Here is a 25,027-nt window from a genome sequence, read left to right on the forward strand (position 1 = left end):
TCACCTCACCTTTGGGTGACAGAATTTGTGCCGCTCAAATTCAGTCTCCTCCCGAGAAACCTGGTGACCGCTGCTTTGTCCTTGAGAATCTCTGCACTGCTTTGCTCCAGACTTTCCATTCTCCCAAAGCGGCTGGAGACCCAGGGCAGAAACAACTCATTTGGGCTATTTCTCAACAATTCTGGTGGCTTAGTCTCCATGCTGATGTAACCGCCTTTTGTAGCTGCGTGTTCCGTGTGTGTGAACAGAGTAAGACACCACACCACCTTTCAGTTGGCATCCTACAACCCATACCCAATGGAGAGAGGCCTTGGACCCACCTGTCTATGGATTTTATTGTGGAGTTACCCAAATCCCAGGGCAACACAGTTATTCTTATGGTGGTTGACCGGTTCTCGAAAATGTTACATTGTATTCCACTAAAGAAGTTGCCCACATCCAAAGAACTGGCATGCATTTTTGCTCGGGAGATCTTTCGGTTACATGGGCTACCCAAGGTTATAATCTCTGACAGGGGTAGCCAGTTTGTCTCTAGGTTTTGGCGAGCCTTTTGTGCATAGTTAGGAATACAGCTTCCCTTCTCCTCTGCATATCACCCACAGTCCAATGGGGCCGCAGAGCGAACCAACCAAGCCTTGGAGCAGTTTTTAAGCTGCTATATTTCTGACCACCATAACAATTGGTCAGACCTCCTACCTTGGGCAGAGTTTGCTCACAATAGTGCCATCAATACCGCACAAAAACAAAAATGTAATATATTGCATCTGGTTTAGTACTAGGAATTCTGAATTCATATTACAATGCTCATAAATTACATCCCCTACATTAATTAGTTCTGACAGATAATTATGATTATCACAAATGAGTGAAGTTCATTCCTTTCATGTTTAAACATCAACTGTAGAGACTTAATCTTATACATCTAATAAAAATGCTGTGTTACTACTTTCTAATATAGGAATAGTATGGAAATGCTGTTGCTTGCAATTACCGGAGTCTATACAAATGACAGAATTAATTAAGAAAAAAAAAGTAGCCAATGACATAGTAGTTGACTAGTTTTTTTTTGTGTTTTATGAAAACATGTGGTAGTATTCAATAAACTGGATGAAGCATTTTATATAATTCTTTTTAATATGTATCTTTTTGAGTTAAATTATAATAAGGAGAATAATGCTGGCCATACACTATACGAAAATTCGGCCGACATTCGGTCCTTAAGAAAGATCTTTCGTTTTTCGGCCAGTTAATGGGCACAAAATCGATAATCGTTTGGAAACAAGTTTGGAAATTTTCTGCCGAACGAACGATAAATCGGAAGGTTAATGTGTTTCCCGTCCGAACTTTCTGCACTAGGTATATGTAAAAAAAAACGAACCATTTTTTTTTTTTATGTCCACTGAACGATTTATTGGTCATTACATGATGGCACTATTGTTTGCGCTCATGAACGAACTTTCGTTTTTCGAAAGTTCGTTCGGACGATTTTTCGTGGAGTGTATGGCCAGCATTAGATGTAGATGGAAGAAACGCTAGGAACGTTGGCCCTAGGGCAGTGATGGCGAACCTTGGCACCACAGATGTTTTGGAACTACATTTCCCATGATACTCATGAACTCGGCAGTATAGTTGAGCTTAATGGGAAATGTAGTTCCAAAACATCTGGGGTGCCAAGGTTCACCATCACTGCCATAGGGGATTAAAATCTGGACTAGATTTTAGCTCTTTATCAAGGACATGTAGCTTGAGTGAATATGCACATACAAGGGTTCCCACTATCCCCCTTGCTTTCTTGCATTGGTCTTAGAGCCTTTTCTATGAATGGTCAGAAGCAATGGGGACATTAGTGGCATCTGGACAGGGTCAAGATGCACAAATTATCAGTTTATGCGGACAATGTCCTATTTTTATTTCCCAGTCACTCACTACTCTCCTGGTTAAAATGTCTGAGCTGAGTAAATTTGGGCAATTGACCAATATCAAAATTAATTACGCTGATTTGGAAATTTTACCTATCAATATCCCTGGGGAACTTTACTCTCTCTTGCGCCAATCCTACTCATTCATATTGTGAACTGAGTATCTAAAACACCAGGGGATCCACATCTTATCTGATTCTGAAAGGTTATATGACCTTAACTAAAGGGCCCTTCTTGACAGTAAATTCTGAACTGTGGCAAGGTTTATACCTTACTGGGGATGATAAATAACTGTCCTTCCATCAATTTTTTACCTATTACATACTTTTCTGATCCATCCATTATTTACCTATTACATACTTTCCTATTACTTTCCTATTACACCCTCCCTCGGCCCTTTTTCTTGCATATGAAAATACTTTTTTCAACATTTGTGTGACATAGGAACAACCCCAGATCTGTGTGCATGCACTTTTGTTGTTTAAAAATGAATGGTCCGACATAGCTTTATATCATAAAGCGATTTTTCTGGTACGCATATCCAATTGGCATTTTTAATAAGCTATGGGCACTGTTAAAAAATACGGAGGGGGGGGGGGGGGTTCCAGCAGACCATTTATGCTGGCCACACAAAGTAGTCTTTCAGGCTGGACATCACCTCACACAATAACAATTTTAACTGTCTGGGATAGACTGAACGCAAATGGGGGGCTGGCCCCAAAGTTTCCCCCTTTGGCTCAGTTAGGGAGTTTGCTCTGGTTCACACTGGGGGAAGATGTGTGTTTCTTTAGAATGTGGAGGAACTTGTGCTAAGTTTGTGCTTACTGCCAAATTGCTACACTTGGAAACTTTGAGAAATTCACTAGGGACGTTCCTATGGATATCTGAAACAACTCTCTGACTTCAGCTGGAAAGTAATCCCTAAACTATGCATGAAGTCCAATCTTTCATTATTTGAGTCTTTATGTGCTACCGCCCGAAATACGAGACTCATGCCGCGTACACACGATAATTTGTCGGCATGAAAAAAAACGACGTTTTTCAGCATGTAGAAAAAATGTTGTTTTTCCAATTTTATCATTAAAACAACGTTGCCCACACACCATCGTTTTTAAAAAATGCTCTAGCAAAGCGCGGTGACATACAACACGTACAACGGCACTATAAAGGGGAAATTCCATGCAAATGACACCACCCTTGGGGCTGCTGTAGCTGATTCCGTGTTAGTAAAAGACGATTCGTGCTTTTCTGTCTGTTACAGCGTGATGAATGTGCTTACTCCATTATGAACGGTAGTTTTACCAGAACAAGCGCTCCCTTCTCATAACTTGCTTCTGAACATGCTCAGGTTTTAGCCCACACACGATCATTTTTTACAACCCGAAAAACGACATTGTTTAAAACGTTGTTAAAAAAAATGCAGCATTTTCGAAAACATTTTTTGTTGTTTTTCAGAACCCAAAAAATGATGTGAAGCCATTTTTTTAAAATTACGTTTTTTTCATGCAGAAAAATGATCGTGTGTACGTGGCATAAGCCTTTCCCAGCTGTATGAACTATTACTGGGTTTGTCCGCTACACAGACCCGTTTAAAATAGATAGATGGAGCAGGTAAATGGCATATGAGGTTTAATACTGAGGAATGTAAAATAATGCATTTAAAGGACTAAAATAATAAAGTCCCTCATTAGGGGGTGAAACTTTGGGGGAATCGAGGATGGAAAAGATTCTGGGGTCCTAGTGCAGACTCGGCAAAAGTTTGCCATGCCAAGCAAACTATCAGACCATTATCATATGTTATCATATGTTAAAAAGTACAGTTTTGGTCACCAATCTTCAGGAAGGACCGACTGCAAAAATGTCACGCTATTGTTCATGGAGAATAGGCTCTGATAAGCAAATTTGTTCACAATATACAAATTCTTAAATGGTGACCCAAGGTAGCAGATGCACCATGGCAACTGCAAATCTTAATAGAGGTTAAGACTGTAATGTTTTCAGCTTTAAAGAATGGGGGGATTTTGTTTCGCTGTAAAGCATTTGTATTCTGAGTTTATGATTCAAAAGTACTTAAAGCGGAGGTTCACCCAAATAACATTTATATAAGACCAAATTCTTTATACTACCAGCATGTACAGTCGACACTTTTTTTTTTTTTTTAGGCTGTACATACCTTATAATCTATGGCCTAGATTCAGGTAGATTTGCGCCCTCTTACGGAGGCGCAGCGTACAGTTTTAACGCTACGCCTCCGTAAATCACGTGCGCTACACTTCATTCACGAAGCAGTAGCTCCGTAATTTGCGCGGGCGCTCCGTAAAAATGTCCGGCGTAAGCGCGCATAATTTAAATGATCCCGTAGGGGGCGTGGATCATTTAAATTAGGCGCGTTCTTGCGCCGAACGTAGTGCGCATGCTCCGTCGGGAAACTTTCCCGACGTGCATTGCGGCAAATGACGTCGCAAGGACGTCATTTGCTTTAACGTGAACGTAAATGGCGTCCAGCGCCATTCACGATTCATTTACGCAAACAACGTAATTTTCAAAAATCGCGACGCAGGAACGACGGGTATACTTAGCATTGGCTGCGCCTGCTAATAGCAGGAGCAGCCTTACGCAGAACCCGACGAACGCAAACGACGTAAAATGCGAACGCCGGGCGCGCGTAGGGTTGTCAATCGGCGTGAGTATGCAATTTGCATACTCTACGCTGACCACTACGGGAACGCCACCTAGCGGCCATCGTAAGAATGCAGCCTACGATACGACGGCATAAGAGCCTTATGCCAGTCATGTCTTAGGCTGCAGTCGGCGTAACGAGCTTTCTGAATACAGAAAAGTCGTTACGCCGGCGCAACTAAGCAATTGTGCTGCGTAACTATGGATACGCAGACGCAATTGCTTACTGAATCCACCCCAATATTTGCAATCCGGCTTCCGGGTACTTCTCCCGCGGGAGTAGGCGTTTCCAAGCTGAGCCGCAATGTAATCTGGGCGTTTGCCCAGATGATTGATGTCTATCAGAAAATGTTCCCCCCCGGCGGATAAGGCCCCGCCCCCCGTATTGCGTAGGCGCGTCACAGAGTTTCCGAAAGGAGCCAAACAGGCGAGTCGGATCTATACGGCGCCTGCGCAGTCAGCTCTACACGGCTCCTAGTTGGTGCGCAGGCGCCATGTAGAGCCGACTCGCCCCTTTACATGTTCGGGTGCTTTTGGAAACTCTGTGACGCGCCTACGCAATATGGGGGGTGGGGCCTTATCCACCAGGGGGAACATTTTCTGATAGACATCAATCATCTGGGCGAATGCCCAGATTACATTGCGACTCAGTATGGAAGCGCCTACTCCCGCGGGAGAAGTACCTGGAAGCTGGATTGCAAATATAGATTATAAGGTATGTACAGTCTAAAAAAAAAAAAAAAAGTGCCGACTGTACATGCTGGTAGTATAAAGAATTTGGTCTTATATTAATGTTATTTGGGTGAACCTCTGCTTTAATTCAGATGCAATCAGGCAACTAGCATTTTTTAGGTAGGCCAGCAAAGACAGCCCCCTTACTTTCCTCAAATAGAGTAATATCCTCATGCAGAGATATGTTGGCCAAAGACAATGAAAACATTAGTGTAGCAATGTGAGTTATTGTTTAGCCTCTTTGAATACCAAGGAATTAAACAATAACAACATCACATATCAAGGTTTATTATTAACAAGTATTTTGATGGGCCTTCTCTCCATGTGTAGACACAACAAATGCCCCCGCTGCCTATGTAAAAAATAGCGTGTCATTTACACACAAAATGTTTGCTAATCATAGTATACAATGAGACTCTTAGACATTAAAGGTCCTTGCCTGTCCAAACAGATTTTTTTTAGCCAGCATCACAGAACATAGAAAAAAACATGTCCAAGAGCATGAATGTTGAATGTTTATCAGTAGGTATGACTGTGTTGTAATCTGTAATTCTGCTGCAAAGAATAAAAAGTGCATGAATTTTCTCATTTTTCTAATGCTAAATCTGAGGTTAACCATAGGGGTCCAATTATTCCTCCTACTCACATAATTGTTGCTCTTCAACAGACCTGTCTGTCCATGAGCAAGAACCTCAGAGGTCTGCTCTTTCCATTGCTTTCTCTGGTTGTTTGCTTGTCCTCTATTCATCACTATAAAAGAAACAGCTAAACCAAGTCAACGGGTATAGATTGGTTATGAATCCATTGTCTCTAATTGTTTTTGGTACTGACTGTTATCATGTTATGCACATTGTGAAGTATTTAGATTTAGGAATACATTTAATACCTCAGATTTTTTTTACTGAATTGTATTATTTGAGGCTTTTGGATAACATACAAGGACATATTCATTCATACAGAACGGGATAAGGAAGGAGCTCTGCTTAGCCGTGTCACTCGAGGTGTTAAAATGATCACACTGCAGTTTGTTTCCATTGTTTTGTAATGACTAGCAAGGATTAGCTGGTAATATCAATGTACCTCTTTTGTAGACAGAAGCTCCATGTGGATTCTGTTTTTGGTTCAGTGGGAAATTGAAAGGGAAATGTTGATTCATAATTTTGAAATGTTATGCTGTATCACAATAAACATGCTTAAAGGAATCTGCCACAAAACTGGGCACTTCAAACAGTATACGATGAAAAAATGCAAAAGCAGAGACAAACCACACGACAATATGATTAGTGAATCCAAAGATATTGGTCATTTTATGCAAATCCTAACTTTTCCTGGCAGAGTTGAGCTTGTTCTTGACTCATTCCAAGTCATTCCAAGTCTTAGGCCTCGTACACACGACCGATTTCCTCGACAGAATCCATCAAGAAACTTGGTGGCAGAGCTTTTTTGCCGAGGAAAACGGTCGTGTGTATGTTTTTCATCGAGGAAACTGTCGAGGACCTCGACGAGATAAAAGAGAACAAGTTCTCTTTTTCCTCGACGGGAGTCTCAATTTCCTCGTCGTGTTCCTGGTCGGGCTGGTTTTCGATGAGAAACACGTTTGTGTGTATGCTAAGAAACCCACGCATGCTCAGAATAAAGTATGAGACGGGAGCGCACCTTCGGTAAAAGTAGCGTTTGTAATGGAGATAACACATTTTTCATGCTGTAACAGTCTGAAAAGTGCAAATTGCCTCTTACCAAACTTTTACTTAACACGCAGTAACATGAGCTTAGCAAAAGCAGCCCCAAGGGTTGTGCCAGTGGAATCAAACTTCCCCTGCCGTTGTATGTGTTGTACGTCACCGTGTTTGAGAACGAGGAGATTTGGTCTTGACAGTGTGTACGCAAAGAAAGCTTGTCAAGTTTCTCCACAAGCCTAACAAGGAACTCGTCGAGGAAAACGATGTTTAATTTACGACGAGTTCCTCTGTCGTGTGTACGAGGCCTTACTCTTCGTCCTTCATCAGAGTAGACAGATATGCTGAGCAATAGGGAGCTTGAGAAGTGGGAGAGGCCAACCCTAACTTCAACACGAAAAGTCAGTATTTGCATATACACTCAACTAATCTGTTTTCATTTTGTTTCATCTAATGCTCAGTTTGAGTAGTTGGGGTCTGAAATATGTTAACCTTGAAAATTTCCCTGAACTGTGAAAGCTGTGCTGTATGGTCTTTAGGCTCACAAGAAGTGATCTTTTCCCCAGTCTTACCATACCTTGCTCTGAACTTTGTTTCTTTTTCTCTGTGTGGGCAGCTATCTTGGTAGAAGTAGGGCTTTTTTTCCGGCGGCCACAGGTCCTCTGATGCCATGAAGTCCAATACAAAGCCCTTATGAGAATGCCAAGGGACAGCCCACTGCCAACCAAAGGGGAAAAGAAGAGAGTGCTGGCTGCTGGGGAAGTAGAGGGTTGGGGGAAATAAATTTGTTTAAATGAGCACCTAACCCCTGCAGTGCCAGGGGCAGCTCCACTGCAATGGGCATTATAATAATAATGTGGTTTAGTGGGTTAGATGCCCTGTAGATTGTAAATGTTTTCACCTGCAAACATTCTAGATAATGCTCCAAACTTACATGTGCTTCGATGTAATTTCTTCTGTGCATGGGACACGTTTGTTGATTTATTTGTGCTGTATTATGTTTGTGTGTGTGTGTTGTTTTTGGTGCTTTTAAAATATTTATTTAAATGATTTCTGATAATTTTTAAGAATTCCTTACCTGACCACTATTGTTTTCTGTGTTACACTGGTGAACTTGGCAAAACACTAGTAACCAGTGGCGGCCGGTCCACAAGGGGCGCAGGGGTGCTGCTCCCCGCAGCCCACGCCACCTGTGTGGCCGTGTACTGTGCGGGGCGCTGGACCAACAGGTCTCATCCTGGTCCATCACCCCCTCACAAGCACATGACCACAGCCCGAGGCCCCAATTGGCCAGTTTTATATTATCCTCGGGGCGCAGAGCACTACGCCCCAAGCCCTCCCACCCTACGATACTGGCGAATTGGCATCCGACTTCCTGCCAATCAGGAAGGGAGTCCGAAGACCGAGTCAACACAGAACCCGGGGCGTGGGGCACCAAGGAAGTCATGACTGCTGGAGGGCTCCACCCGTAAAGTGAGTGCGGAGTCCCTGATTTTTTGTATTAATAGTACTTACCAGGGGATAGATACCTTCTACATTATGATGTGTGAGAGCGTACATAAATTACTTTTGCTTTTTTGCACCTGCAATAAGGCAGAAACAGAGAGTGTGATTTATTTGTTCTATCTTAGCTAGATTTCTTTGTCACTGTAGGGAGCTGCACCAGTCATCACTGCTAGTAACAGTGCTATTTTGTATGACACCCACTACTTATTAACCAATAATTTTATTGTATTGTTTTTAGAAAAACTGAACTCATAGTACCATAGATAGTGATACTGTAGTGAGGATAGTATCTACTTTATATACAGAGCTACCACTGCACTATACAGTCCATAAGTAGAGAACTTGCACTGAGAGAGAGGGAATGGTTGCATGGTACTTGAGCTGCAGCCCTGTCATTGTCAATATTTATTAGTCCTGGCCCCTTCACATGTTAGATCCTCATTTGGATTTACCTATAGTTATTCTTGATAAACACAAATATAATGCCCAGTGTGAAATATAATTTTAAATGTTCTGCTTGTGTGATGGGCCCTGTTAACTTCCCACATTAGGGTTGAGTGAAAGGCATAATGGTAAATGTATTTCTTGTTCTGTATAGCATTTACAAATTGGTTGCCCTCACATTGATTTCAAACCAGTCTCAGGAGCCATTTGTGACTCTTGGCTCCCTAAGGTGTGCTCACAGCAGCCTTTCTGAAGGTGCACAGCTTTGAATTTCACATCTGTCTATATAGCAACTGTAAAATGAATTTCCTTGAAGCATTTGAGGAATAATGTCCCTCATGCATGTCAATTTATAGGAGGCATTAAACATTATGAAAGCTTTATAATTGCATAGTTAAGTGGGTAAAAAAGACATATTTCCATCAAATCCATCCTCCAGAAAAATTGAAAAAGATCTGCATTGTCAGAAGCCCTAGCTGATTCAAGGAAACTAGAGGAACATGTTATAAAGCTTAATTAAACAGGGGAAATTTAGGAAAATTCCTGGATCAAAATTTTGTCTGAGCATGCACAACGGAAAAATGTTCCAATCCCAAACCACCACAGTCCTTAGTTTAACCTCCCTGGCGGTATGATTATGTCTTATTTTTGATGCTGAAAGCGGTACATTGTTTCACATGGAAATTCTGCATTTTATATTGTAGGCCTGTAATTCTTAAGAAATAACACACTTAAATCTGTTCAAACAAGAGTCTAGTACACATCCCGGGTATGATAAAGTTTGGAACACAAAATCATAAATTATAATATAATAAATAACTATAAATAATTATCAAAAACAATAATATAATAATAATAAAATGTTTTTAATAATGCAATTAACTCAAAAACACAGACATTTTCTCAGTTGCAGAATTGTCTCTGTTGTCACTTTCAGTGTCTGATGACGAATTTTCCCACGATTCACTATCGCTCAATTTTGCAAGTGTTCTAATTTACTATTGCTGTTTTCTAGATAGTCTACAAACGCTTTTGACATTTGGTTGCCATGACCATTCTCAAGTTTTCAGGCAGAAAAAAACAGTATATGTAATATAAAACTACATGCAGGGCACTGGACAAAGCACTAGGGACAAAAGGGAGGTGAAATAATTTGATACAGTAATTTCCGCTGGGCTCCGTCCCCGTGCAATGCACCGCTCGCAGGGAATGGAGCCCGGCATAGAGAGCATCGGGCGGAAGACACAGCCACCACACACAGCCGGTGGACATCGCAGGATCCAGGGGTCAAGATAAGTTTGTTTGCCTGGATACTGCGATGCAGCCCCGAGTGTGGCTCAGGGGTTACCCCTCTTGGTATGGAAAATTCACCCCAAGCCACACTCTGGATTAGGTTAAATCACACATGCTGCCATCATTGCCATCTTCTGTCTCCTTGAGCACAACTGACCACCATTAACATCTCTGTCAAACAATGCTGCTCTGGCACAGATAACATCTGCTCCCACAATGGTAGGCCTGCTACCATTTCCTTTTCATACTGGGGCCATTGCTGTTGTTCTTTGTAATTGCACACATCATTTTTTGCAGCAGGATTCTTTCTGTCGGGTTGCAGTGTTTGAATGTACAATTAAACATACTATTAAAAAATATGTATAAATGTGAATCAAATTTGAAATTGTTATATAGGTTCTTAGAAATTATACTTATGTATACTTATATACTGCATATTTACGCTGGCCGTTAGGGGCGTGTACGCTGATTTACGCCTAGAATATGTAAATCAGCAAGATACGCCTATTCACAAACGTACAGTCACAAAATTACATCACATCTTTTGCCTGACGAAGAGGTCCTGCGTGACCTCGAAACGTTGCTTTTTGGATCGCTATTATGCATTAAATTTTTGGATGTTTTTTCAATGATCCTTGGTGTGCTGGCGAATATGTGTACATTATTCACAAACGTACTCTTGACCGTCACAGTAAAGATACGCCGTTTACGTAAGGCGTTTTCAGGCGTAAAGATAAACCACCAAAAAGATGGGGCAGCCAATGTTGAGTATGGACGTCGGACCAGCGTCGTATTTTTCACGTTTTACGTCGTTTGCGTAAGTCGATTCAGAATAGGGCTGGGCGTAGGTTACGTTCACGTCAAAAGCATTGACTATTTGCGACGTGATTTGAAGCATGCGCACTGGGATACATCCACAGACGGTGCATGCGCCGTTCGTTCCAAGCGTCATTTACGTGAGTTCACGATTAATTTCCATAAAACACACCCACCTCTTCCACTGGTCAATTTACGCTACGCCGCCACAACTTACGGAGCAAGTGCTTTGTGAATACTGCACTTGCCTCTCTAACTTGCGGTGGCGTAACGTAAATAACATACGTTACGCCCGCACAAAGTTAAGCCGCCGTAGGTGAATCTACCTATAAGTGTCTATAATTCTTATTCTAGGTGTATCTAAAATGATAGAGACACAAAATCAACCAAAAATCGAGAAAAAAAACATGATACTAATGTTAATAAATTGAGTTGCAGTTCAGTGAGTAAAATAGGTATTTGATACCCAACCAAAACATGATTTAGTACTTGGTGGAGAAACCCTTGTTGGCAAGCGCAGAGGTAAGATGTTTCTTGTAGTTGGTAACCAGGTTTGAACACATCTCAGGAGGGATTTTGGTCCACTCTTCTATACAGATCTTCTCTAAATACTTAAAGTTTCTTGGCTGTAGCTTGGCAACTCAAAGTTTCAGCTCCCTCCATTCTGTCTGAGGGAATAAGGTTCTCCTCCAATATTTTACAATAAATGACCCTGTCCCTCCTCAATGCAGCAAAGTCGGCCTATACCTTTAGCAGAGAAACCGCCCCAAAGTATAATGTTTCCACCTCCATGCTTGACTGTAGAGATGGTGTACTTAGGGTCATAATCAGCAGTTTTCTTCCTCTAAACATGGTGAGTTGAGTTAATGCCAAAGGGCTCAATTTTGGTCTCACCTGACCACAGCACTTTCTCCCAACTTCAGATGGGCCTGTACATTTGCCTTCTTGAGGAGGGGGACCTTGCGGGTGATGAAAAATTTCAATCCATGGCAGCATATTGTGTTACCAATGGTTTGTTTGGTGACTGTGGTCCCAACTGCCTTGAGATGATTCATAAGCTTCTCCCATGTAGTTCAGGGCTTCACTTTTCTCTTGATCATCCTTCCCCCATGAGGCGAAATCCTGAATGGAGTTCCAGACCAAGCAGGATTGATGATTATTTTGTATTTCTTCCATTTGAAAATAATCACTCCAACAGTTGTCTCCTTCTCACCAAGCTTCTTGCTGATGGTCTTGTAGCCCATTTCAGCCTTGGGCAGGTCTACAATCTTGTCTCTGACATCCTTTGACAGCTTTGGTTTTGCCCATGATGGTGAGTTTGAATGGAAGAAAGAGATTCTGTGGACAGGTGTCTATTATACACATAACAAGTTGTTAGGAGCACCTTTTTGAATTGACAGGACTAATCTGTGTACCACACGATCACATACTGTAACCAGTCTGTGGGAGCCAGAATTATTGTTGGTTGGAAGGAGATCAAAATACTTATTTTACTCATTGAACTGCGACTCAATTTATAACTTTTGCATCATGTGTTTTTTCTGGATTTTTGGTTGATATTCTCTATCATTTAAAATACTTCTATGATAAAAATTATAGAACCTTAATTTCTTTGTTAGTGTGCAAACTTAAAAAATCTGCAGGGGATCAAATAATAATTTTCTCCACTGTATGGTGTGCAGCGCAACCAAGCCATATATAAAATATTTGGCTCTTGACTGTGACATTACAGACTTTTTTTTCACAATAAATATGCCTCGTCTTCTCCTCTAACATAGTGACCAAGTACAAATGTTGCATAATCTGGAATGCATCTCTAGAATATTTATGGATGCTGTGTTTAAAATATCATAATTTTTTGCTTAAAAATTGACTCATCTCTCCTTACATTGCTGCCCCTGGCCTCAATAAAGCTGCTTACACGCTCCAACCATTGTGCGAGAATTTTAGCTTTTTGTCTCTGAAATGCTGTAATTTTTTTCTTTGGCCTAACAACTGGCTAAGCTCTGGACTGTGGGTTTGTGCTATGTTGCACTCTAGGTTGACAATGTGTTTCTGAATAGAGGATCACAGCAAGCTATGTTACGTGATTTATTTTGCAGCTGCTCTGCACTTTGTATAGACTTAACTTATTTTTTTTTACAAAGCATGTACCTTTCCATAGATTTTAGCTTGATTGCTGCCACCACGACTCAATTCTGTCCTGTCACTGCTACATAAATAATCAGTTCCTTTTGCAAAAACTAAAGCCCCATACACAAAGGCAGAATGTCGGGAGACATTTGCCGGTACAAGAATTAGCAGCCGGCTTCTATCGAATGTCAGCCGGCTTCTGTCGAACGTGCATGCTGGCAAACCAGCAGCTGACGACTCCCGAACTGTGATAGTTTGTCTGACAATACTTATTAATCATGGAACACTGTATGAAAAAAAATTATATCATTTTTGAGACAGATCTTTTATTTGGTGGCATTTAACCTCTTCGCACACATATACAATACAGACCAAAAGTTTGGACACACCTTCTCATTCAAAGAGTTTTCTTTATTTTCATGACTATGAAAATTGTAGATTCACACTGAAGGCATCAAAACTATGAATTAACACATGTGGAATTATACATAACAAAAAAGTGTGAAACAACTGAAAATATATTTCATATTCTAGGTTCTTCAAAGTAGCCACCTTTTACAGCAGACACATCTGTAGAACTGTTAAGAGGAGACTGTGTGAATCAGGCCTTCATGGTAGAATATCTGCTAGGAAACCACTGCTTAAGAAAGGCAACAATCAGAAGAGACTTGTTCGGGATAAAGAACACAAGGAATGGACATTAGACCAGTGGAAATCTGTGCTTTGGTCTGATGAGTCCAAACTTGAGCTCTTTGTTTCCAACCCCGTGTCTTTGTGTAATGCAGAAAAGGTGAACGGATGGACTCTACATGCCTGGTTCCCACCGTGAAGCATGGAGGTGGAGGTGTGATGGTGTGGGGGTGCTTTGCTGGTGACACTGTTGGGGATTTATTCAAAATTGAAGGAATACTGAACCAGCATGGCTACCACAGCATCTTGCAGCGGCATGCTATGCCATCCGGTTTGCGTTTAGTTGGACCATCATTTATTTTTCAACAGGACAATGACCCCAAACACACCTCCAGGCTGTGTAAGGGCTATTTGACCAAGAAGGAAAGTGATGGGGTGCTGCGCCAGGTGACTACCTCTTGAAGCTCATCAAGAGAATGCCAAGAGTGTGCAAAGCAGTAATCAAAGCAAAAAGGTGGCTACTTTGAAGAACCTAGAATATGAATCCGGGTAAGTATTCTGCAAAATAATACCCCCCTCAGCCCCCTCTTCAATCAACTACAAAACACCAACAGAAACCTTCTACAATCAACTAAGTTCACTCTGGAACCCATCTTCATCGATACCACCAAAAATATCATTGGTGCGTTGCGGAACAGCACAGCACCCAATGACATCATTCCCACCAAGCTGCTGAAGGAATGCGCCGACATTCTGGCGCCTCCCATCACACAGCTTATAAATCAGTCATTTAAGGAAGGCATAGTGCCATCCCTGCTGAAAGAGGGCACAATCCAGCCCATCTTGAAAAAACCTAACTTGGATCCCAAGGACCCAACTCACCGCCGCCCCATAACAGGCCTAAATATTCTCTCCAAGATAATGGAGAAAATAGTGGTACAACAGCTGCAACAGCATCTGGATACCCACAATCTACTCGATCCATTTCAATCAGGTTTCCGTCCCGGACACGGGACAGAAACGGCCTTACTCAAAATATGGGACAATGCCCTCGAGGCCGCAGACGAGGGAGAATCCTGTCTCCTGGTTCTGCTAGACCTAAGCGCAGCCTTTGACACAGTAGACCACAAAATGTTACTGATGCGACTGGCCGAGGTAGCCAGAATCGCAGAAGGTGATTTACCATGGTTTTCCTCCTTTCTTGAAAACCGATCACAAACAGTGAAACTGGGATCTTTCACGTCGGAAAAACGCACAGTGCCATGTGGAGTCCCCCAAGGATCCCCCCTGTCACCGGTACTGTTCAACATCTATCTTCGCCCTCTCTTTGATATTATCAGTAGCCAAGAACTACTTTATCACTCTTATGCAGACGATACGCAATTGTATTTTCGCATCTGCAACAAAAAGGATCATCATCTCAGTTTAGAGAAATGTCTCTCTTCGATAGAAAACTGGATGACTAAGAGTTATCTTAAACTCAACAGTTCCAAAACAGAACTTCTTATGTTTCATGCCAGCCGAAAGAGTCAACTGGCAACAACCTGGACACCGCCGCCCATTCTGGGCCAAAGCATCACCCCTAGCTCCAAAGTCAAAAGTCTAGGAGTCATTTTTGACACCTTCATGACAATGGACGCACAAATAGGGTCAGTAGTCAGCGGATCGCACCATTTGTTGCGCCTACTACGCAGACTTATTCCATTTATCCCCAAAGAAGACGTAGCAGTCGTGGTGGGAACAATCGTGAATTCCAGACTGGACTATGCAAATGCCCTTTACCTCGGGCTCCCAAAGTACCAAATCTCTCGTCTGCAAGTCGTACAGAATACGGCCGCCAGACTGGTGACTGGGAAAAGGACATGGGAATCAATCTCACCTTCGCTGAGAACCCTTCACTGGTTGCCAGTAAAAGACAGAATTGTATTTAAAGCACTCTGCCTGACACATAAGTGCATCCATGGGAAGGCGCCGCAATATCTTTGCGACAAGATAGAACCTCACAATACTAATCGCGTTCTGCGATCCACTGACCAAAATCTGGTCAAGGTGCCAAAAACCAAATACAAGTCCAAAGGAGAAAGAAGGTTTGCTTTTCAAGGTCCGAGACTATGGAACGCTTTACCAACCAGCGTTCGGTTGGAGGAAAACCACCTGACTTTCAGAAGACAGATTAAAACTCTGCTCTTTTGATGTCATGAGACACGAAACATCAAGCGCCCAGAGGCGATTCAGTTCGTATGTGCCGCGCTATATAAGTTTTTCATTCATTCATTCATTCATGAAATTCATTTTCAGTTGTTTCACACTTTTTTGTTATGTATAATTCCACATGTGTTAATTCATAGTTTTGATGCCTTCAGTGTGAATCTACAATTTTCATAGTCATGAAAATAAAGAAAACTCTTTGAATGAGAAGGTGTGTCCAAACTTTTGGTCTGTACTGTAGTACTGTGGAAAAGTTTTAGGAAGGTGTGAATAAATGCTGTAAAGTAATAAAGCTTTCCATGATATATATTTTAATTGTTTATTTTTTATCAATTTACAAAATGCAAAGAGAAAATAGAAGAAAAATCAAATCAATATCAATAATTGGCTTCAAATCAGTATCAATTATTAAACTTGCACAACGTGAGGGATTTTGTAGGATGTTTGATTAACCAATTATATTAAGCAGGTGATAAAGGTCATCAATTTCATCAAATTGGGCCCAAAGTGTCAATATTTTTTGTGGCCACCATTATTTTCCAGCACTGCCTTAACCCTCTTGGGCATGGAGTTCACCAAAGGTTGCCACTGGAGTCCTCTTCCACTCCTCCATGACATCATTTACAGAGCTGGTGGATATTAGAGACTAAGGCAGTGGTCGTCATGGAGGTGTGTTTGGGGTCGTTATCATATTGGAATACTGCCCTTGCAGGCCAGTCTCCAAAGAGAAGGGTTAATGCTCTGCTTCATTATGTCACAGTACATGTTGGCATTCATAGTTTCCTCAATGAACTGTAGATCCCCAGTGCTAACAGCACTCATGCAGCCCTAGACCATGACACTCCCACCACCATGCTTGGCTTTGTACTCCTCAATTGGTGGCCGCCACACACGCTTGACAACATCTGAATCAAATACGTTTATCTTGGTCCCATTAGACCACAGGACATGGTTCTAGTAATCCATGTCTTTAGTCTGCTTGTCTTCAGCAAACTGTTTGCGGGGTTTCTTCTGCATCATCTTTACAAGAAGTTTTCTTCTAAACTTGCTGTGTAAATTTGCTCAAAACAATTTAACACACAGCCATTATTGTCTAAACCAGTGGCAACAAAAGTGAGTACACCCCGAAGTGAAAATGTCCAAATTGGGCCCAATTAGCCATTTTTCCTCCACGGTGTGATGTGACTTGTTAGTGTTACAAGATCTCGGGTGTGAATGGGGAGCAGGTGTGTAAAATTCGATGTTATCGCTCTCACTTGCTCATACTGGTCACTGGAAGTTCAACATGGCACCTCATGGCAAAGATCTCTCTAATGATCTGAAAAAAAGAATTTTTGCTCTACATAAAGATGACCTAAGCTATAAGAAGAGTGCCAAGACCCTGAAACTCAGCTGCAACACGGTGGCCAAGGCCATACAGTGGTTTTTAACAGGACAGGCCTCGCCATGATCGACCAAAAAAGTTGAGTGCACGTGGTCAGTGTCATATCCAAGGGTGTCTTTTGGGAAATAGACGTATGAGTGCTGCCAGCATTGCTGCAGAGGTTGAAGGGGTGGGGGGTCAGCCTGTCAGTATTCAGACCATATGCTGCACGCAGCATCAAATTGGTCTGCATGGCTATCATCCCAGAAGGAAGCCTCTTCAAAGATGATGCTCAAGAAAGCCCACAAACATTTTCTGAAGACAAACAGACTAGGGACATGGATTACTGGAACCATGTCCTGTGGTCTGATGAGACCAAAATAAACGTATTTGGTTCAAATAGTGTCAAGCGTGTATAGCGGCCACCAATTCAGGAGTACAAAGACAAGTCTTGTCCAAAGTCAAGCAAGGTGGTGGGAGTGACATGGTCTGTGGCTGCATGAGACCTACAGTTCATTGGGGGAACCAGGAATGCCGACATGTACTGTGACATACTGAAGCAAAGCATGATCCCCTCCCTTCAGAGACAGGGCCGCAGAGCAGTATTCCAACATGATAACGACCCCAAACACACCTCTAAGATGACCACTGCTTTGCTAAAGAAGCTGAGGGTAAAGGTGATGGACTGGCCAAGCATGTCTCCAGACCTAAACTCTATTGAGCATCTGTGGGGCATCCTCAAACAGAAGTTGGAGGAGCGCAAGGTCTCTAACATCCACCAGCTCCATGATGTCATCATGGAGGAGTGAAAGAGGACTCCAGTGGCAACCTGTGAAGCTCTGGTAAACTCAATGCCCACGAGGGTTGAGGCAGTTCTAGAAAATAATGGTGACCACACAAAATATTGACACTTTGGGCCCAATTATGACATTTTCACTTAGGGGTGTACTCACTTTTTTGTTGCCAGCGGTTTAGCCAATAATGGCTGTGTGTTGAGTTATTTTGAGGGGACAGCAAATTTACAATGTCATACATTGTATCAAAGTGTAATTTCTTCAGTGTTGTCACATGAAAAGATATAATAACATATTTACAAAAATGTGAAGGGTGTACTCACTTTTGTAAAATACTGTATTTATGTATAAATATACAGTGCCTTGAAAAAGTATTCATACCCCTTGAAATTTTCCACATTTTGTCATGTTACAACCAAAAACATAAACGTTTTTTATTGGGATTTTATGTGATAGACCAACACAAAGTGGCACATAATTGACTTTTTTTTTACATATAAATATCTGAAAAGTGTGGCATGCATTTGTATTCAGACCCCCTGAGTCAATACTTTGTAGAACCAAGTCTTTTGGGGTATCTACCAGCTTTGCACATCTAGAGAGTGACATTTTTGCCTATTCTTCTTTGAAAAATAGCTCAAGCTCTATCAGATTGGATGGAGAGCATCTGTGAACAGCAATTTTTGCTTTGATCCAAACCATTCAATTTTAGCTCTGGCTGTATGTTTAGGGTCGTTGTCCTGCTGGAAGGTGAACCTCCGCCCCAGTCTTAAGACTTTTGCAAACTCTAACAAGTTTTCTTCTAAGATTGCCCTGTATTTGGTTCCATCCATCTTCCCATAAACTCTGACCAGCTTCCCTGTCCCTGCTGAAGAAAAGCATCCCCACAACATGATGCTGCCACCACCATGTTTTATGGTGGGGATGATGTGTTCAGAGTGATGTGCAGTGTTAGTTTCCCACCACACATAGCGTTTTGCCTTTAGGTTAAAATGGTAAATTTTGGTCTCATCTGACCAGAGTACCTTCTTCCACATGTTCGCTGTATCCCCCACATCTGGCCTTTATGGAACTGCCTTCTTATGGCTTTCTTCTTGCCACTCTTCCATAAAGGCCAGATTTGTGGAGTGCACGACTAATAGTTGTCCTGTGGACAGATTCTCCCAACTGAGCTGTGGATCTCTGCAGCTCCTCCAGAGTTACCATGGGCCTCTTAGCTACTCCTCTGATAAAGGCTATCCTTGCCTGGCCTGTCAGTTTAGATGGACAGTCATGTTTTGGTATGTCTGCAGTTGTTCAATACTCTTTCCATTTTCGGATTATGAATTGAACAGTGCTCCATGAGATGTTCAAAGATTGGGATATTTTATTTATAACCTATTCCTGCTTTAAACTTCTCCACAACGTTATCCTTGACCTGTCTTGTGTGTTCCTTGGCCTTCATGATGCTGTTTGTTCACAGAGGTTCTCTAACGAACCTCTGAGGGCTTCACAGAACAGTTGTATTTATACTGAGAGTAAATTACACACAGGTGGATTCTATTTACTAATTAGGTGACTTCTGAAGGCAATTGGATCCACTAGATTTTAGTTAGGTGTATTAGAGTAAAGGGGATGAATACAAATGCATGCCACACTTTTCACATATTTATTTGTAAAAAAAATGAAAAACATTTATCATTTTCCTTTCACTTCACAATTATGTGCCACTTTGTGTTAATTTATCACATAAAATCCCCCAAAAAAATACATTTACTCTTTTGGTTGTAAAAAAAATTTGGAAAATTCCAAGGGGTATGAATACTTTCTCAAGGCACTCTATATACACACAATCATACTTCATCAGCCTATATAGTTTTCAGTGTCTTTTACAATATGCGTACAACTGGCAAAATAATCTGGTCTCATTTTATGTTTAGTATCTTATTATTGGTAAATTATATTGCATTCTTTTGCTTCCCATTTTTTGGAATTAGTGCATTTTGTATTATAAATTTAATTATTTGGAGGAGTTCCATTTTTTTCTGTAATCTCATTTTTTTTTTGTCTCAGCATAGTGTGAGCTCTTAACTCTCACTGTCTCTTTGTGGCATAGCCTGTCTCTCTCTCCCTCCCTCTGAAGCGTGAAGCGAGGGTTGCCATGGCAACGCAGCAAGAACAGAGAACTGCATCCCAGAGCATTGAGAATAGAGGGAGGGAGAGACAGCGAGAGAAGATGACCATAAAGAGAAAGACAGAGTGAATGGATTAAGAAAGATAGAAGTTAAAGAGAAATAGACAGGGAGAAATAGATGAAAGATAAGAGAGCAGAGTAGAAAGCAACTGGCAGTAAGCACTACTGAGACAACAGCTACTGCAGGAGACAGTGAATTTGCATTACAGGAATCTGTTGCTGTAGATAGATACATGCTAGTGAAGATGTCCTAAGTAGCTACAGTGCAATCTTCACCCTATATGGCTATGCCAGGGATTTTGGTGATAGGCCTCAAGAATGAAATCACGGTGCAGGGTTGGGAAGCTGCTGGCGCAGTGCGACCCCTCATCTCGGGAGTATGATGAGATGGTTGTGGAAAAACGCCGGCTCTTTCCGGATCCTCGCCGCCTGCTGGATAAGACATGTAAGGTCACCTCTCTTTTTCTTCCAGCTCCCCCACCTCCAAAGAGAGCACCCAGCACCACACTCACCCTACGATCCAAGTCCATGACAGCTGAGCTGGAGGAATTGGGTAAGTCTGCAGCAAGTGTGGATAAACTATGACTGTGCATAATTTTTCTGAATAGTTTAATAAATAAAGCACAGATAAAAGTGACTAGGAAATACGGAATAACATTAAATGTAATATTTCTACAAAGACCAATAACTTGTATGGACTGATACATTTAACTCTGTCTGCAGAACAGACTCAATAGCATATGGGTGAATTACAGAGCACTGAGGGCAAGACATGAGAACTGGCTGTCTGTATGCTTCCAAATGTATGCTTTGATTACACTCAATAGAAAGAAAATGATGGGTAAAGAAGAGTGGCAAGGTGTAGAACATTTCAGTGACATATATAAAATATTAATTTGCTGCATGGAGATGTATACAGATAAAGTATATACTTGGAGATCATTTATAACAATTTCACGAGAGATCTTTTTACGAAATCCATATGCCGCCACACTTCAAATGAATATTTGGATAGTAGTCAATGATACAGTGAACATTTTTAACATGTAATTTTGGGGGGGTTAAACCTTTTTTCCTGGCCTTTTTTAACATCAGACTCAAGTTTATTTTTGTTTCTGTCAACATCTTTGTCTTATGTAAGTCTTTTCATCCAATGAATTTGTAAATGTTTGCTGTTTATAGTGTCTACAGGCTGTTTATAGGGGTTACTACTATTATTATTATTATACAGGATTTATATAGCGCCAACAGTTTATGCAGCACTTTACAATGTAGAGGGGGGACAGTACAATTACAATAAAGTTCAGTACAGAAGGAATAGGGGGGCCCTGCTCATAGAGCTTACAATCTAAAGGGAGGTGGTACAAAAGGTAATTGCTGTGGGGGCATGATCTGATGGAGCGGACTCTGGTACAGTTCTTACGTTGATGTGGGAAAGGCTTCCCTGAATAAGTGAGTTTTCAGGGATCACCGAAAGGCAGACAGGGTAGGAGCTGACTGGACATACTGGGGCAGGCAGTTCTAGAGAATGGAAGAGGCTCTGGAAAAGTCCTGGAGGCGACAATAGTGATATAGATAGTGATATAGATATAGTAACATATCTTGTGTTGAAAAACGCTAGACAAATGTTAATGTTTTGAACTCTTGTACTTCTGTACTTTTTGAACTGCTTCCTCTTCAATAAAAAAAATCGTATTATTATACTGGTAGGAAATAAGGTCAAAAATAAATATGATAGAGCTTAAATGTGTTACCTTTATTCCCTATGTGCTCCCTTAACTTACCCTAACCTAACTATCTAGGCCACACTGTAAATGGTGAGGCTGAAAGTTACTATTAGAGTAATAAGATACACAAATAACATAATAATAATAACAACAACAACCAGAATAAATGAAATAGTATAAAATGTAGGTCCCCCTGCAGACACTGCAATGCGCAGCATTCCCAGTGTACTGAATACTAATCATGCATTGATATATGCTTAGAGGTATTGAAGAAATAAAGTTATTTGCTCTACAACCATCCGTTACTGGTTTCATACTTGCAGAACGACTTGATGAGATATTGGTGGCTTCTGATCCCTCTTTAAGACCAGAGATTGCCGAGGCTGACTCCAGAGCTGCTACAGTCAAACAGCGACCCACAAGCAGACGCATCACCCCTGCTGAGATAAATGTAAGAAATTGTACATACAGCTACTTATATTTATTTTCATCATGCATTCTTTATTCGCAATGCATTTATTAGGAATAGTGAAGAAAGAGGTTTTCTTTATAACAGAATTTATATTTTGCTTTGTCTGCAGTATGTTCTTTATAACAGAATTTTAAAGTTTTCATTGTTTACAGCATGCTCTTCATAACAGCATCTTGATTTTGCATTGTTTGCAGTATGGCTAACAGAACCTGGAACTAGTTTCAGAAATTTTATACTGTGTACTTTTTAATCAATCACCCTGATGTTCAGTTTGTGAGAGTTTGATGAAATGCTGTATATTTTTTATAAGGAGCTCAATCACTGGAGATATTTTGAGTTGTCTGCTTTTCTTACAGTCACTACTAGAAAGACAGGGGATTTCCCCACATGCAATATCACAGATCGCCAGTCAAAAGTCTCATTTTTCCCTTCACCATGGCATGTCTCGGACCAAGTCTGTTGGTAAGTAACAAAGCATAAAATGTCACGCACTAATAACTGTAGTAGAATATGTGCAATATGCTATCAGTATAGCATACAGTGATTGTAGTGTATATACATTTCTGCCAGTGTTAACAGTCAAGGCTTTTACATAGTAAATTAATTATTATCCACAGCCGCTATATTGCTATAAATGTATTATTTATGCTCCTAGTCACTGACCTGGTTAAATAATGTCCTGCTTGTGAAATAGTGTAATATATTTATGGTTTCCTCTTTTCTTTTTAAATGTAGTTAGAAATATGTATTTCATTCTAATATGGGCTCACAACTTTTTCTTTTGGCTTACCATAGACTGGAAAAGAGCCAGAATCTCTGGCAGTTTTTTTCTTTTTTTTGCTGTCTGTTTTCTTGTTGTAATGATTTTCCCTAATTTCTTGTTGTTCCACTGCAAGAGAGGAGAATCTCTCCAACAGGGTCACAGACAGCAGTTAAAACACTTTTATTAGTTGAGGGAGGATTAGAGCCTTTATGGTAAAAAATGTTGTTACTGTCTTCCAGTAGATTAATAGACAACAATATACAGTATAACAAAATTTTACTTTGTAAGGGGGTTTCCCTGGTGTTTTTGGTGCTTTTTCTTTTGTTATATATTAACAAAAATATACATATACATTATGTTATGATTAAATAAATCATGGGCTAAGGTAACCATAACTAAACCAGTTTGAGTGCTCATCAACTTAGGACAAGAGTATTTTATGCCTTTTGCATTTTTGACTTCCCTTGTTCACACTAATGCAATGTGGGAAACACACAAGATTCTTTGCGTTTCCGTGCATCACATCGTACTGCAGGGCAATCGCACGGTGTCCATGCTATCTGTTGCGGGTGTCAATGTTAGATTAACCATTTCAGCCCCGTAGGATTTGGCTGCCAAATGACCAGAGCACTTTTTGCGATTCGGCACTGCGTCGCTTTAACTGACAATTGCACGGTCGTGCGACGTGCCTCCCAAACCAAATTGACATCCTTTTTTCCCCACAAATAGAGCTTTCTTTTGGTGGTATTTGATCATTGCGTTTTTTTTCTTTTTTGTGCAATAAACAAAAATAGAGCGACCATTTTGAAAAAAAAAACAATATTTTTTACTTTTTGCAATATTAAATATCCCCCCAAAAATATTTATAAAAATTTATTTTTTCCTAAGTTTAGGCCGATACGTAGTCTTCTACATATTTTTGGCAAAGAAAAACACGCAGTAAGCGTTTATTCATTGGTTTGAGCAAAGGTTATAGCGTCTTCAAAATAGGGGATCATTTTTGCCATTTTTATTAATATTTTATTTATTTTAGTAATCGTGGTGATCAGCGATTTTTATCGTGACTGCGACATTATGGCGGACACATCTTGACTCTATTTTGGGACCATTGTCATTTATACAGCGATCAGTGCTATAAAAATGCACTGTTACTGTGTAAATGACACTGGCAGGGAAGGGGTTAACCACTACGGGGCGAAGAAGGGGTTAAGTGTGTCCTAGGGAGTGATTCTAACTGTGTGGGGGCTGGGCTTACTGTGACATGACACTGATCGCTGCTCCCGATGATTAGTGTCCTGTCACTAAGCAGAACAGGGATATGCCTTGTTTATGCAGGCATCCCCTGTTCTGCAGCTCCATGACACGATCGCGAGACACTGCAGGCACGGTCACAGTGCCCACACGTGCCCCATTCTGCCGACGTAAAAGTGCGTGGGGCGGTCGGCAAGTGGTTAACGACACCCCGAAACAGATTGCAAAACAAAGTGTGATTGACAAATTTGCATCGCATGGGTGTGAATTCAGGCCCTGCACCATTTTGGTGCGAATGTGATTTGAGCCATACAAAATGTATGGTTCAAATCATACTGCACAGACATCGCATGTGATGTGCCAGGAATGTGGCACGATTCCTGTCCGAATTACATTCTGTCCTGTGCGCACACAGACTCAAACAAAAATCATTGTCTTGCATGAGCTG

General features: G+C 41.1%; 1 protein-coding gene across 5 annotated transcripts in view; it reads left to right on the forward strand.

The window, feature by feature from the left end:
• SHANK3 (SH3 and multiple ankyrin repeat domains 3) overlaps positions 1 to 25,027 on the forward strand; it is a 375,382-nt gene that overhangs the window by 313,703 nt on the left and 36,652 nt on the right. For all 5 annotated transcript variants that reach the window (XM_040343142.1, XM_040343144.1, XM_040343143.1 and 2 more), the window contains exons 17-19: positions 20,839 to 20,919; positions 22,417 to 22,544; positions 22,922 to 23,027. In XM_040343142.1, coding sequence (XP_040199076.1) covers positions 20,839 to 20,919; positions 22,417 to 22,544; positions 22,922 to 23,027 — 315 coding nt within the window. The remainder of the gene's footprint in view (positions 1 to 20,838; positions 20,920 to 22,416; positions 22,545 to 22,921; positions 23,028 to 25,027) is intronic.

Source organism: Rana temporaria, chromosome 3 (assembly GCF_905171775.1).
Source record: "Rana temporaria chromosome 3, aRanTem1.1, whole genome shotgun sequence".
In the NCBI taxonomy this organism is placed as follows: domain Eukaryota; kingdom Metazoa; phylum Chordata; class Amphibia; order Anura; family Ranidae; genus Rana; species Rana temporaria.